General features: G+C 40.3%; 1 protein-coding gene across 4 annotated transcripts in view; it reads right to left on the reverse strand.

Moving 5' to 3' along the window:
- PCLO (piccolo presynaptic cytomatrix protein) overlaps positions 1 to 15,545 on the reverse strand; it is a 333,182-nt gene that overhangs the window by 287,687 nt on the left and 29,950 nt on the right. For all 4 annotated transcript variants that reach the window (XR_013545629.1, XM_073000807.2, XM_073000806.2 and 1 more), the window contains exon 3: positions 12,801 to 14,159. Coding sequence is in view for 3 of the 4 variants with exons in the window: in XM_073000807.2 (XP_072856908.2) it covers positions 12,801 to 14,159 (1,359 nt within the window). In the remaining variant the exon portion in view is untranslated. The remainder of the gene's footprint in view (positions 1 to 12,800; positions 14,160 to 15,545) is intronic.

Raw genomic sequence — 15,545 nt, forward strand, 5'->3', positions numbered from 1 at the left:
CTTAAGTTTGCAAAACATTTCCTGGGAAGGCAGTGTAAAAATACATACAAAATCATGCATATGTCTGAAACACACACTCTCACACACAAATGCATATGTTTGAAACAAAACAAAAACCAAGACTTTTTAATGGTTAAAATGTAACCATAGTTAATCTCCCTAAAAAATAAGTACAATACATTAGAAGAATGTGTGCAAAGATATACATTGGGCTATTTTAGCCCAGTTCCTTCTAAATTCTACTATATTGTCTCCTATTTTTTGGGTCAGCAGCTAGATTAATTCCAAACGAATAGCTGTCTTCGAAAAGGGCACACACACAATACTATGAAGCAAGGAAAGCTAAAAGCAGAAGACCACCATATGGTGTCTTGCTACTGCCAGCAGCTACACTAGCCACATCCAACTGAGGCTTCACAGTGCCATTACACATAACATAAAACAAAAGGTTTCCATCAGAAACCAGTAAGTCAATACTAAGGGTTTTATGGTCACTCACATATTGAAAAGCATCCATAACATTGTAACAGTTTCAGGAGCCCATTTCTTCTCTTACATCAATATTGTTTCCCAGTTTGAGAGAAGAACAGAAAATTGCAAAGATGATGTTGTTCTTCACGTAAAGGTGGAAGAATCAATTCTGTGTAACATTGCCTGTCTCCCAAACTAAAACAAGAGGTTTTTTTCCTTTTTGCACTTTAACACCCTTACATGGGCATATAAATCTTAGAGAGCCATGTACTAATTCTTAGAACCTTAGAAGGAACTCTATGGATCATCAAGTCTAGCTTTTGTCAAGGTGGCACCACGGAGAATTGAACTCCCAACTTCTAGCTCCGCAGCCAGGTACCTAAACCACTGAGTTCTCCAAGCAGTTACTCCAAGTCAGCTTGAATGGAGCTACCGAGAAGAGACCTTACACCACTCTGCAGCTCCCATTGCCAAATAACTTGCTTTATTTTTTATTCAAAACATCTTTAAGGCTTTGCCTTTAAAAAAAAAAATCTCCAAATTTTGTTTAAACTTAAACTGCATGTTAAGTAAAAGGGAAAGTCAGGGCTGTCTCTGGCATTTGTCTGCCCATGTAAGGGGTGTTAAAGCATATCTAAAAGAAGAATCTGAAGACAAGTGTGGGTAATACCTTTACTGGATCACTGAAATCCCACACAGAGACACTAGCTTTTGACACCACACAAATCTTTGTCAGGCTGGGGATTACAGAGTTGAAAGAGGTGCAGAATAAGACCCATACAAGTTTCTAAATTCATAGTCAGCTGTGTGGGACAAGTTTAAAGTAAGTTCCAAAATGGAGGCTGCAGAATCAGCTCCATGATTCAGATGTCATTCTCTCTCAGTAGAATGCCACATGCTTGTTAGTCAGAGAGCTGCCATCACGAAGTACCTCTCCTTCCCACAACACCTGATGTTAAAACACTTGGCTCCTTTTGCCCAGGGTGGGTGGGCTGCAGAGTCACACAAAAATGTGACAAACCCTACATCACAGAATTTGAAATAAAATTTAGTTTACACACTAGATAAGCTAACTGTAGCCAAATTAAAAGTATTCCTCAGGAGGAAGGTGTCCTCAGTTTGCAGGCTTGCCTGAGCAATATTTCATGTTTGACTTCTTTGCTCAGCTGGCAAAGAGGGATTCTGCAGCTCTCATTTTGGAACTGGCATTTTAGAAGCAGGTTGCCTGTATAGGCTCAGTTTGTATGACTAAAATCACACACACACACACACACACAAATGCATGTCTACTCAGAAGTAAGTCCCACTATGTCCACTGAGGTTTGCTTACAGATAGGTGGAGACATGATTACAGTTTAAATATTCTATAATCACAGCTTCCCTCCATACAGGCCATCTCCAGAAAGACATATCCTTCTGAAAAAAGTATATTTAAAGAAAAATCAACAACATATTTGGAGAAAAGATAGAATATACATGTAACTAACTAATAAATAAATAAAACTATACATGGGAGTAAGAATATAGTAGAATTAGTTTTGAGTACATCTGCATCAGGTTGTAAAGGTAAAGGTTCCCCTTGACAATTTTTGTCCAGTCGTGTCCGACTCTAGGGGGCGGCGCTCATCCCGCTCTTCAAGCCATAGAGCCAGCGTTTTGTCCGAAGACAATCTTTCCGTGGTCACATGGCCAGTGTGATTTAGACACGGAATGCTGTTCACCTTCCCACCGAGATGGTACCTATTTATCTACTCGCATTTGCATGCTTTCGAACCGCTAGGTTGGCGGGAGCTGGGACAAGCAACGGGCGCTCACTCCGTCGCGTGGATTCGATCTTACGACTACTTGGTCTTCTGACCCTGCAGCACAGGCTTCTGCGGTTTAGCCCACAGCGCCACCACGTCCCTTTTTGCATCAGGTTGTACTGTTAACTAAATGCAATCCTGTGATTGCTTTATAGGGAAGTAAAGCCTTATTGACCATTGAACGGTGCCTGGTACATGGGAAGAGTGCAAAACTTTAACCTAATGAGGACAAAACTAGTACCCTTAATTACTTTATTAGCCTTATCATGAAAGATTAAAAGCTACAGCATAAAGATGACTTGGAAAGGTGTGATGGTTTTCCTTTTATTAAGATGGCTGTTTTGCTACATTCTACATTAGAGGACACCACACAGAGGCTCCACATCTGTCCCAGGAACTCAATTTGATCCCCTGAAAATATCGCTGGGAGGGGGAAGAGAAGATCTTAAGAGGTGAGGAGAAATGAGGCAAAAGAAGGATTCTGGCTGGCTGGCTAACGAGTTTTCCCAAAATGTATGAAGCTGTTTCAATTTTTTTCAAAGCTCAAAACAGGAAACAGAGGGATGGGGTAAAAAGAATTTCTGCTGCTTTCTGGTACTCTGGTACTCTCTTCTTGTACTCATCCATCTTGAACTTCAACAGCTATTTAGCATCAACTTAACTATTAAAGTTTTAACCCCCTCCAATTTAAACTTTTCTGAATTATATTTTTGGATTAATCTTTTCCTACTACCCTTCCTATCTCTTGCATAAACCTCCATGCATCTGTGTGTTGGAATTCAGAAATACTTGTGACAAATAGAAGTTGACAGCTTTTATAGTGCCATAAGGCTCTTTGGTATTTTTGCTGCTACAAATGTATGCCCTGCTACGACTCAAAGGCCTGCAAGAAGTATTCCTTGGCAGTATGCACATTTCAAAGCATGTGCCAATCCAATGCAGCAGGATCTTAATACTTCCATCCCATATTTTGTATCTACTTCTTCTCGTGCCCACTTGCACTAGTTGCTGCTTTGTGTCACTGGTTTGCACTTGACTGCAACAGGGAAGATTACTTCTATCTTTGGAAATTTTGTATTTTTAATACAACATACAGAACCATCTAAGCAGGCCTATGCGGCCACTAGCCAGCTTCGCTGGAGAACTCTGTCATACAAGTAAGTGAGATTTCCACATTCTGACTCCTGTTATGTCCTAACATGTACAGTGAGGTCAGTAAATAGTTAGACACTGACACATTTTTCATAATTCTGGCTCTGTGGATTTGAAATGAAACAACCAAGATGCCATTGAAGTGCAGACTTTCATCCTTGATACAAGGGGTTGAAAAAATATATCATATGAAAGATTTAGGAATTGCGACCATTTACATCATTGTTGTTTAGTCGTTAAGTCGTGTCTGACTCTTCATGACCCCATGGACCAGAGCATGCCTCTTGTCTTCCACTGCCTCCCGGAGTTTGGTCAAATTCATGTTGGTCGCTTTGATGACACTGTCCAACCATCTCGTCCTCTGTCGTCCCCTTCTTCTCTTGCCTTCACACTTTCCCAACATCAGGGTCTTTTCCAGGGAGTCTTCTCTTCTCATGAGATGGCCAAAGTCCTGGAGCCTCAGCTTCAGGATCTGTCCTTCCAGTGAGCACTCAGAGTTGATTTCCTTCAGAATGGATAGGTTTGTTCTCCTTGCAGTCCAGGGGACTCTCAAGAGCCTCCTCCAGCACCACAAATCAAAAGCATCAATTCTTCGGTAATCAGCTTTCTTTATAGTCCAGCTTTCACTTCCATACATCAATACTAGAAAAACCATCACTTTCACTTTGCGGACCTTTGTCGACAAGGTGATGTCTCTGCTTTCGAAGATGTTGCCTAGGTTTGTCATTACTTTCCTCCCAAGAAGCAGGCATCTTTTAATTTCGTGACTGTTGTCCCCATCCACAGTGATCATGGAGCCCAAGAAAGTAAAATCTGTCACTACCTCCATATCCTTCCCCTTCTATTTGCCAGGAGGTGATGGGACCTGTGGCCATGATCTTGTTTTTTTTTTTTCAGCTTCAGACCATTTTTTGCGCTCTCCTCTTTCACTCTCATTAAGAGGTTCTTTAAGTCCTCCTCACTTTCTGCCACCAAAGTGGTATCATCTGCATATCTGAGGTTGTAGATATGTCTTCCATCATTCTTAATTCCAGCTTGGGATTCATCCAGTCCTGCCTTTCGCATGATGTATTCTGCATATAAAATAAATAAGCAGGGAGACAATATACAACCTTTCCCATTTTTGAACCAATCAGTTGTTCCATATCCAGTTCCAACTGTTGCTACCTGTCCCACATGTAGATTTCTCAGGAGATAGATAAGGTGGTCAGGCACTCCGATTTCTTTAAGAACTTGCCATAGTTTGCCGTGGTCCACACAGTCAAAGGCTTTTGTGTAGTCAATGAAGAAGTGGATGTTTTTCATGAACCATTTTCAGAGACAGTCCTTATTTCATGGAGTTGAAATGTAATTGGACACATTAACACAATCATATATAATATGTTCATTTAACAATACACTATCGAGAATCCTTTGCAGGCATTGACTGCCTGAAGTCTGGAACGCATGGACATCACCAAGCACTGGGTTTCCTCCATTGTGATGTTTTGCCAGGCCTTTACTGCCGCTGTCTTCAGTTGTTGTTTGTTCATGGATCTTTTTGCTTTGAGTTTTGTCTTCAGCAAGTGAAATGCATGCTCAATAGGGCTGAGATCAGGTGATTGACTTGGCCATTGCAGAATATTCCACATCTTTGCCTCAAAACACTCCTGCATTGCTTTCACAGTATGTTTTGGGTCAGTGTCCACTTATTTCCAGACCTAACTGTAAATCTCCTATGGACTTTTAAGGAGGTATACAGATAGCTTAGTGGGTTGGATACCTAAGCTGCAGAGCCCGAGGTTGGGAGTGTGATTCTCCTACTGTGCCTCCCAGGAGAACAGCCAGTCTATGTGGCCTTGGATAAGCTGCAAAGTCCAAGGGTGCCCCCAGAAGAAGGGAACAGTAAACCACTTCTCAGTATTCTCTACCTGGAAAACCTTGAAAAGGGTCACCATACATCAGAATTGACTTCATGGCACATAGTAACTGTAAGACTAAATTTGAGTAATCAGTTCAAAGGGCTCTAGTATAGTCCCAAGACAAGTAAATTCAGAGTATATGCCACCAAGAGGACACTTCCTTCCTTCCTTCCTTCCTTCCTTCCTTCCTTCCTTCCTTCCTTCCTTCCTTCCTTCCTCCCTCCCTCCCTCCCTCCCTCCCTCGTTTGAAACTATTTTCTAAAAATCTAAAACTCACAGTATGTACAACTGCTGTAAGATCAATACAATATTCCTTTCCTTTTGCCTTTTCCCAAGACCTGCTTTCGGTTAAACTTCCATAATTCTGTGGAAACCCCTCCCCCAAGATTAACTAAGACGCATAGTATGAAAACTTTTGAAAAATTACTTTTTTGAACTACAACTCCAGAATCCACTGACCTGGTCGGTTAAGGGACTTTAGGGACTGCAGTCTCAAAAATTATTCTTCTAAGCTTTGTCAAGTCTGTTGCAACAAAAAACAACAGAGTCCATGGATCTTAAAATATTAAAATTGTAGTGTAGAACTGGCACTTTTTACTCTGCCTTATTTACAACTTCTCATGATGCCTGTGGTTTGTGTGACTGAGAGGGACCTTTCTGGACTGGTGTGATAATTTGTCTATCCAGCACTAACCAATTGTTCCTTTCAGCTTTTGAAATTCAAAGTAAGCCTTCCTTCTCTGCTGAGTGTACTATCTCTTTCTTCCATTGGTTGATGACAGCTGTCTTTTTGCTGTTGGTTCAGTTGGATGTTAGTATGTGGACAGCGAAGAAAACAGCATGCACAAGTTTTCAAGCAACTCTAAGAAATCAATTTTTTAAAATTCTTTCTCCTACAAAATGTCTTAGAGTGAGTAATTGAGAATTTTAATTGCCAGTTAATGAGAAAAAGGTCAATTCTCGTGGAAGTGTAGCTATTCTTCTCTCTGAATCTTTGTACTTCCTCTGCATAGCAAAAAGGGAATGCTACCAGAAATTCAAAATTCTGCAACACTTTATAGAGGACTTCTGTGGTTTTGTCCCTCCATTCCTACAGGTCCATTACTATGTCCAAGCATTTCTTTCAAGCAGACCTTAGTTGTCTGCAAACTGCCTAGGATTTCTCAACTACCTAGAAGTTAAGTGATTATGAATCATTCTACTTTATAAATTTACTTGTATCACATCTTTGATGGAAGACATCAAACTGTTGATGGTTTTGCTTAGTGGCTGAACACACCACAAGGCTGTAGCTGACTAATTTCTTCAAAAAGAATTGGGAAGAATATGACTAGATATTTTGCTTCACATCTCCTCCTTTAAAAGGGCTAGAGACTTAATTTTTTTAAAAAATGAAGGCTGCAAATCTGGGCAGCATGCATATAGTCCTGGGAAAGCTGGCCAACCGGGCAACATGGCAACCCCAGATATATCTTATATTCTTGCCGGCACCTCTCAGACCCTGACTGAGTTCAAGGGCAGACTGCACAATAAAAGGCCCTTCCTCTATTGGTTGGGGCTTTTCATGTCATGCTCATTCTGTTTATGTATGTACTCTCTTCATATGCTTATATTAACAATGAACAATAAAATATAAGCTTCTCAAGTTTATAGCAATGTGCATATTCACAGTTTCATTTGATAACGAGAGCAGACAGTGTCTTTTTAGTGGCGTCTCCCAGACTACAGAATGTCCTTCCTTGGGAGGTTTATTTGGTGTCTTCCTCGCTCTCCTTCTGGCAGAAAAATGTTTCTTTTAAAACAGGAGTTTGGCATCTAAATTTGGATGCATCATGTGATGTTGTGTGGGACCCATCATAATTAAATCCTTTGATATGCTTTTTATAATTTGATACATTTTAATTCTTGTTTGTTTAATCTTTTTAATGATTTATCTATTATATTTTATAGGCTTGTTGTTAAATGTTGTAAACTGCCTTGAGTCCTTTATACAGGGAGAAAGAAGGTATATATGCACACATATAAAATAAATAGAAATAAATACAGGGAGTGGGGCAAAGTCAAAAACATGAATACATTCAAAACATTGAGGCAGCATTGTTCCAGCTGAAATATCCAGCTGACAAGGCAGTTTATATAACATTAAAATACATAATACAATCTACTAAGGAACTGATAGGTAAAACATTTGGCTAGCCAATCCAGAAAAATCACAAAAGACCCAGTTTGTATGCAAAGGCCAATGGAGGCCTAAGTAGCCTCAACAAAATCACAGCTTAGTTTCTTTAGTCAGGAGTATTATAAGGTGAATTGAATGCTATATTCCTTTTCTATTTTGGTGTGAAATACATTTGGTGGAAGATAATATTTGGATTTAATTGGGATCATTACTGTAGGTGAATTATCAGTCAAGACAAAATCAGACCAGTAATTTCTGACAATTATCTACTTCAAACTTAAGACTCCATTGTATGATCACCATGAAACCTGTAGACCAGAGACTATCAAGGATAGACACTCACAAAAAATCAATATCAGCATTCAAAGCTTCATGAAATAAGGTTTGTTTTCATGCTGAAAGATGCTAATGAATACAAATGTGGATAGGACCAACAAGCTCAAAGTTCAATGCACAGCAGATCCTGTCAAGGATTGTCAAGCAGATTCATCATCCACACCTACCTCAAGAATTACCCTTTAGCATTTAGACTATCAACAGCCTATTACCAGGCTAACAAAAGCCATCTGTAGCATTCGCTATCTGCCTTACTATCTGCACAAACAACACTGACTCACATGTACCAATGTGAGGTTGTGAAGGGCAAAGGAGACAAGAACAGCAAATAGCAGGAATAAGAACAAATAAAATACAGTAACTCTAAAAGCTCCATAACATTTATTTGAAATCAAAAGCCAGTTTAAAGCCCTGGACTCTGATTCATATTTCACTTTGCTCTCTTAGAACACAAGTATTTCTCTGCTAATCAGAGAAATAGTCCATCTAGGCCAGAGGCTTTCAATCCACAAATCACATGTAGCCTTTGGATGATACCTTTGCAGCTAGTGAAGCCAAAGAGTCCCACTCACTTTTCCCACCGGCTAGCTGGATGGCGGGAGAAGCATGCTTCTGGTGTTTCTCTTAGCAATAGTGGGATACCTAGCTACCTCCTTCAGGACTGGTGGGGCATAGGAAAGAAGGACACTTTTACCAACTCCTAACAATCTCTCTGTTGAGATTTCTGTTTGCCCATGACTGTGGTGAAGAAGAAGCATCATCTTCCAACCTCAGGGAGATGAAAGAGTTGGAAGAGATGTTTTAGCTTTCCTTTCCTGACTGCTCCCCACAAAGATCTCAGCAGGCACACTGAAAAAGTCTCAATTTTTCCATCCATGTGCACTTAGATCTTTGTGGTCGGGTGGTGCTGAGGGGTAACAAACAGAAATAGGATGGCTATGGAATCAAACTCAATATTTTGTTTATTCTTGCCATCTCCTGTTTGACCACACCCAGCTTACCAAGGTTCATAGATCTTACATTCCTGGTTCCTTTGCAGTATTTTTCTTTGCAGCATCGGACTCTCCTTTTACTTCCAGGTGCGTCCGGAGCTGAGCATCCTTTCAGCTTTGGCGCAACCACTTCATTAGCTCTGGAGCTACTTGTACTTGTTTTCCACTCTTCCTCAGTAGCATGATGGATGCCTTCTGACCTGAGGGAGGTACTTGAAGAATATACTTATTTACATTTTTATCTTTCCTTTCCCTTAGAAAATAGCCTCAAGATAGTTAATATCATTTAAATCAAATCAAATAATAATTCCAATAAAATCACAACTTTAATCAATAACCTTTTTTCTCATTTAAAAGTGCTTACTATATCTGAATAAGAATGTTACAACTGACTAGAAATGGAAGTGAAGACTTTTTTCTATCATAAACATTTAGCTCATTCCATTCAGGAAATTAATCTTTTATACAACTTTGAATACAATAAAAATATATGACCTGCCTATGAACCTTTTACATGCCTTTGCCCAGATCAATAGCCTGTAATGTCCAAACATTTCTACAGTGCAGACCAGCCACAAAAATTCTAATGTTCGAAAAAAAGACTGCATGGTGATAATTCCTTATATGGCTCTTGAGGAACCCCCAGCTTACTTTGCGGCCAAATAAAGGGTGTGCAGATCAGCTGACATTCATGAAAATCACTGAGAATTACAAAAGAATCAACATGGTCACAGCTACCTCATTTTTATCTTTGTGAAGAACTGCCCACTGGATTTGAATCGTGTTTTCTGGAAGGACATTTCATAATTTGATAATGCATAATGAGTAAAGAAGTACAGTAGGACCCCTGTATCTCTGGGAGATTGGTTTCAAGCATCCCCACAGCTGAAATCTGCAGATAATAGTGAACACTATACATAGCATGGTAAAAGAAAAAAAAAACTGAAATATATATTTTCATCATGTATTACCAGAACTGGACACTAAAGGGAACAACACACCATTTAATGTATTTTTCACCAACAAGAATACATATGTTCTGTATTTATCAGGACTTGTGGCCAGTTCTGGTAAATACAGCATACAAATACACTGTATTTACTATTTTTTTCTATTAATATTATTACTACTTTCAGACTGTGGATAAGTGAAACCACAGATGCTGATTCTGTGGTTATGCAGGCCCTACCATACTTTCCTTTGTTTCTCCAATTGTTCTGCTTCAGATAATGAAGCCCTTTCCTCTGCCCTTTTGGATAACTTTCAACCTGAACTTTGTTCAGGCCCATGATGGTATTTATGCACTAGTTCTCTGTGAAGACCTCATTTTTACGAATAGGGAAATGCACAATTGAATGGTGAAGGCAGGACCAAAGGGGTTCAAGTGAGGGTAGTGATAGCTACAACAGTGGACAATGGCAGTTGGAAAAAGGAAGTGGAAAATATTTTTACTTTCCCCCTTGTTTCTCCACCATCTTCCTAAGGTCATTACTGAGATAAGAGTGAGTAGGAACTAAATGGGCAAAGAATACACCCTTTCTGGTGCCTTTTTATAGTGCAGTGAAGTCTGCTTTTCTGTCCACTGTTCCTGTCCATCCTCCCTGTTGTGATGCATCAGGGCCAAATTTAACACACGGGATCTACGTATGAGCTGCTCCATCGCATTAATGTCTCTGGGCTCTTTGCTTCACCTCATGGTGGCCTCAGAAAATTCTCACAGACCCCATTTCAGTTTGTTTTTAAACATTTATCAGAAGACAACAAATATGCCTGATTTTATGTGAAAATAATATAAATGTATCATTTCATACTTTCTCTTTGCCATAGTTCCTTTGATCTCATAACATATAAAGGTCTGGTGAAAGAAACAGTATCTAAACAAAAGTGTAATCCTTGCATTTGCTTATAAAAATGAACATCACTCCAGACTTCTTTTTTTGTTCTTTAAATTATATCTGTCTGAATGCACACAGCACACAAACCCATGTATTTTCAAATTTTCAATAAAAAAAAACAATTAAATATCTTATTAGAGATGGGCATGAACACAGTAAGTGGTTGGCCGCCGGGAGGGGGACATGGAGAGGGTGAACATCCTTCCACCTGTGAGTGGGCAAATGTCCAAAGGAGGTGAGGGAGGGAAGCGTGGACCCACCTGTGTAGGCGCCACACCAAGCTGGGCCAAACCACTGAAGTGTGATTTGTGCCCATCTCTACTTCTCACTAAACAAAGTCTAGTTAGTTTTTCTACAGTTCTTTCCCTTTCATTTTTATGACATACCCTCTCTTTAAAAAGCCATATATTATCTCCCTCCTACTTAGGGAAGCAGCTTTTTCCAATCCAATGCTAAAATTATTCAACTTCTAAATCACACAATATGCATCCTGTTCAGTGCCTCTTTGCTGTCAGATGCTGTACACAATGGTCAGTGACACTTCTTTTATTTATTTTTGCAGCTCCTGTATTTCCTAGTACTGTGGTTCTAAAAATAGAACTACCTGAACTACAAGTCCACAGGAAGTCTAATTAAAGCCTTGGTAAACACTCCTCCTCCCCAGTGAATAAATCATTGGATAAGAACACTGGCTAACACCCATGATAATCCCTCAGAGTGCAGACATCCTTATGGGATCTTCATATTCTATCTAGTTTCCTTTATTTAATCATCCTCTGTTTACTTTTCAGGCATCCTGGCATTAAAGTAGATATGCACCAAATTGTTCAGTCAAGCAACTTTGCAGAAGGTGTTAAACACAAGACTCTCACGGCTATCATGTAAATCAGCATTGTATTACAAAGATTCATTAATTTTACATCATGCCTGTCAAGAAATGGACATGATCATCTCTGTTCTCTTTCATGTGCCAGCCTTAGGTACAGTATATACAAATAAGTCAAGAGGAAATCAGCTGATGTTTCCTTTCCTTTTCTTCCAGGTAATGTCTACAGTGACTCTTAATCAACTGATTGCCATGCCCTACATCCTCTGCAGTTCATAGCATGTGATCTTAAGTCAGGGATTGCCCATCTTTGCACAAATGGAGTTTAGTAGAATGACATCTTTCACAAATTCTCCCAAACCAGATTGAACCAAAGGAACAACTTAAATGCTGGAAAACAAGCCCAGGTAAGTGAGAACAGAAAAATTCAGCTACCTAACACCCAGATTCAAGTAACTCCATTAGGTAAAACCAGAACAATTACAATTAGCTGTGGAAACAAAATCACAATGGTGATATAGTGGTAGACACAAGGAGCTCTTTCAAGAATGGTTAGTTTGTTAAAATGTTATGATTCGCTTTAACGAATACCCAAAACTGTTGGTCTATTTTTGATTTGAATTCAAAGAACATGCACGGAAAATGAAGGAATGCTTCCTCAGCAAAGGAGACACCTCATTTTGTTGCAAGCCAGTGTTTTTGCTCACAATCTAACATTTCCCAAACACAGATAATTAACATGAAGGAGAAAATACTGGAAAAGTCTGCATTTACTTCTGTGCACACACAGGTCACTTTGTAAACCACTATACTCACTGGAGAGATGTCAGACAAGTAAACAACAAATTGCAAGCATCTATCAAGTGAGTGTACTGAAAATACTCTTCATTTCTTTGCCCAAGAGCAGCAAATTACTGGTGACTCTAGCTTGCTTTCATCTGCCACTACACAATCAGAAGTGCTCAAAATTCATGGTTAAATTACTGCTGAGTCTAATTTATCAAAAGCACATAAAGCTGCAGATCATAACAAAATATGTCAGTGTCTACCAAACTCTTTAACGTAAAATGCAGTTGTATGCTTGCCCAATCAGAAATAAGTCCCACCAAGTTCAGTGGGGCTTATTGCCAAGTAAGTTTGTACAGGATTGCAGCCTTAAAGAGCCAATGAAGTCTCCATTTGGATTTCATCATTTACAACAGAGTGATTCATGAAATATAATGCAAAAGAAAATGTTGCCTACCTCTGTTATGTGTGGCATCGGGTTAAATCCACAGAGATTGCATACTATGTTCTTGCATTCTGTACATGTATTATAGTTGGGAGGGTCCTTAGAGCCAACATTGAGTTCAATTTTACAGAGAGGACAAGTAGACTTGGGCAATGAAGGCTGAACCATCTCAGGTGGCCCACCACTTTGTTTAGCTTCAACAGCTGGGGGTTTCGTATCTTTGGCAGGCAAAGGCTTCTTCTCAGATCCTTTCTCTTTAACAGGGAAAGCACCTTCAGCTTTGGGTGGCTCTGCTTTTTCTGTCCCTGGAGGCTTTGTCTCTTTCCTCACAGCCGTGGTTTTGGAAGGTGCTTGAGCTGGGTGGATGTCTTTTGCAGGACCAGAGGGCTGTGCTGGAGAAGCGGGTGGCTTTGCAGGAGATCCCGAGGGAGGCCCCTGCGGCTGGGCTCCTTGCTGGCCTGTGGAGATTAAATTAGAAGCTTGACTAAAAATGGATGCACCAAATCCAAAGAGCTTCCCAGTTACAGTTTCTTGGGGGGTAGTTGGCTGCGGTTTAGGGGGCTCACTGGTGCCACCTATATTAAGGCTAAATCGCCTAGATTGTTCAGGGGTTTTCTGAGGTTGCTGGAGCTGGGCTTGAGTAGGTTTGGGGCCCACCGTGGCTTGTTGTGCTTTGGGAGCTAGCTTGGCATCTGGTTTAGGACTCATCTGGGGTCTTTTAAGGTCTTTCCCTTCCATTGTTTCTGCTTGCTTTTGAGCCTTAGCATCCACTCCAGGTCCAGGCTGAGAAACAAGTTTGGGATCAGACTTCTGCCGAGACACCTGAGGTGAAATTTTTGAATCTGAAGGAGCAGTTTTATCAACAGGCAGTGGTGTGTCTCCAGATGGCTTGGCAGGCTCTTGTTTTTGAGGAGGTGCATCCTTCTGTTCAGCCAGTACAGGTTTGGGCCCAGATGAATCTTTTTTGGGGTCTGATGGTGAAGGGGTAGGCACAGCGTCACTTATGGTTTTCTGACTTGTGGGCGGCATTTTCTTATCTTCACTCAATGTTGGCTTGGCCTGATCAGATTTTGTGAACTCCTGAGATTCAGCAGTGGAAGGCTTTGATTTCACAGGAGAACCAGGCAGGATAGGCTCTTTTGTCTGTGTTGGTGGCTTTTTGTGTTCGGGTGATTGGGTGACATCAGGTTTTGGAGGAGCATCTTTCTTCTGTGTTGGTTGTTGTGGCTGTGGAGGTGGTTTGGCTACTGAAGCTGGAGGAGGCGTCTTTTGTTTGGATGCAGAGGGCTGTGGTCCAGGGCCATGGGCTGGAGCTAAGTCACCTCCTAAAGCTCTTTGCATCTGGCAGTTTAGACAAAGCCATTCTTTAATCTGTATGAATAACAATAAAACAAAAGTTAAATTTACACTTTAAATGTTAAAAGGATGCAGCTTACATGTTTTAGATAGGGAGGTAATGTAAATCAAGTTAAAGCAGAGATGCCTCAAAACAGCCTTTGTGGCCATTTGGCTGTTACTTTGACACATGTTCGATCTCTGTTAAACTGTTCCTAATATGAGATTAATTCCATATTTGTATTGGGACAGTGATAGAAAACGATCACTCCGCTTCATCAAAACATGCAACTTAAGGGATATAATCTTTGGAGTCTTGAAGAAATGAGTAGGTGTGATGACAAGAGTCATTTAGGATCTCATTGCAAGGAAGGTACTGTATCTTATATTGCCACTGCAAGATGAGACACTCTCTGTGGTCACACCAGAAACTGATAATGTAGAGAGTTGAGTTCACAACTCTGGATGCATCCTGAAAGCCCTCTAATAAGGAGGGAGAAGCCAGGTGACACCAAAGGAATTTTGGTCTTTGCCTGGGTTTCTCAGTGTGACGAGGTTAGCATTGCCACTATATTCTTTAGTAGTAATTTCGTTCTGTGAGAAATCTGACCTGATCTGACCTGCTTTGTTTTCTTTTGTTTTTTGTCTGATTGCCTAACCCTCTCTGAAAATAGTTGCTTCAGTAGTCTGATTGGGACAGTTTTCTTGATCCTCTTCCTACCTTAGAAAACCTTGCTTTCAGTTTCTGGAATCAGGATTTTACTGTACAATCACCTTGCCTCGTTCTTTGAAATTGAGGAAGATATCTAGATGGTATCGTCCACCCCTTACAATTGTCCCATTTTCCCCTAACACTTCTGTCTTGTTTTTCTATTTTTGAAAAAGGCAAATAATTAAAGATGGATTAGTTGCACAACCCCCGGAGATGTCTCCCTGGAAGCAACTTCAGCTTGTTTTACTGAACTACTTCTTCTAACCTGTATTTATATGATAAATAGGCTGAAGGTGACCTGGATTAGGTCACATGAACATACCCTAAAATGACAGTATTGTAAACACATATTTATGCCCTGCTATAATATATTTTAAAATCTTAAAAGATGCTGTTAAGGTGCTACACTCAATATGCCAGCAAGTTTGGAAAACTCATCAGTGGCCAGAGTATTGGAAAAGATCAGTCTACATCCCAATCCCAAAGAAGGGCAGTCCCAAAGAATGCTCCAACTATCGTACAATTGCACTCATTTCACACGCTAGCAAGTTTATGCTCAGAATCCTACAAGGTAGGCTTCAGCAGTATGTGGACCGAGAACCCAGAAGTACAAGCTGGATTTCGAAGAGGCAGAGAAACTAGAGACCAGATTGGTAACATGTGCTGAATTATGGAGAGAGACAGAGCCCCACCTACCCAGCCTGCTCCTT

This window comes from Pogona vitticeps, chromosome 5, assembly GCF_051106095.1.
Source record: "Pogona vitticeps strain Pit_001003342236 chromosome 5, PviZW2.1, whole genome shotgun sequence".
NCBI lineage: Eukaryota > Metazoa > Chordata > Lepidosauria > Squamata > Agamidae > Pogona > Pogona vitticeps.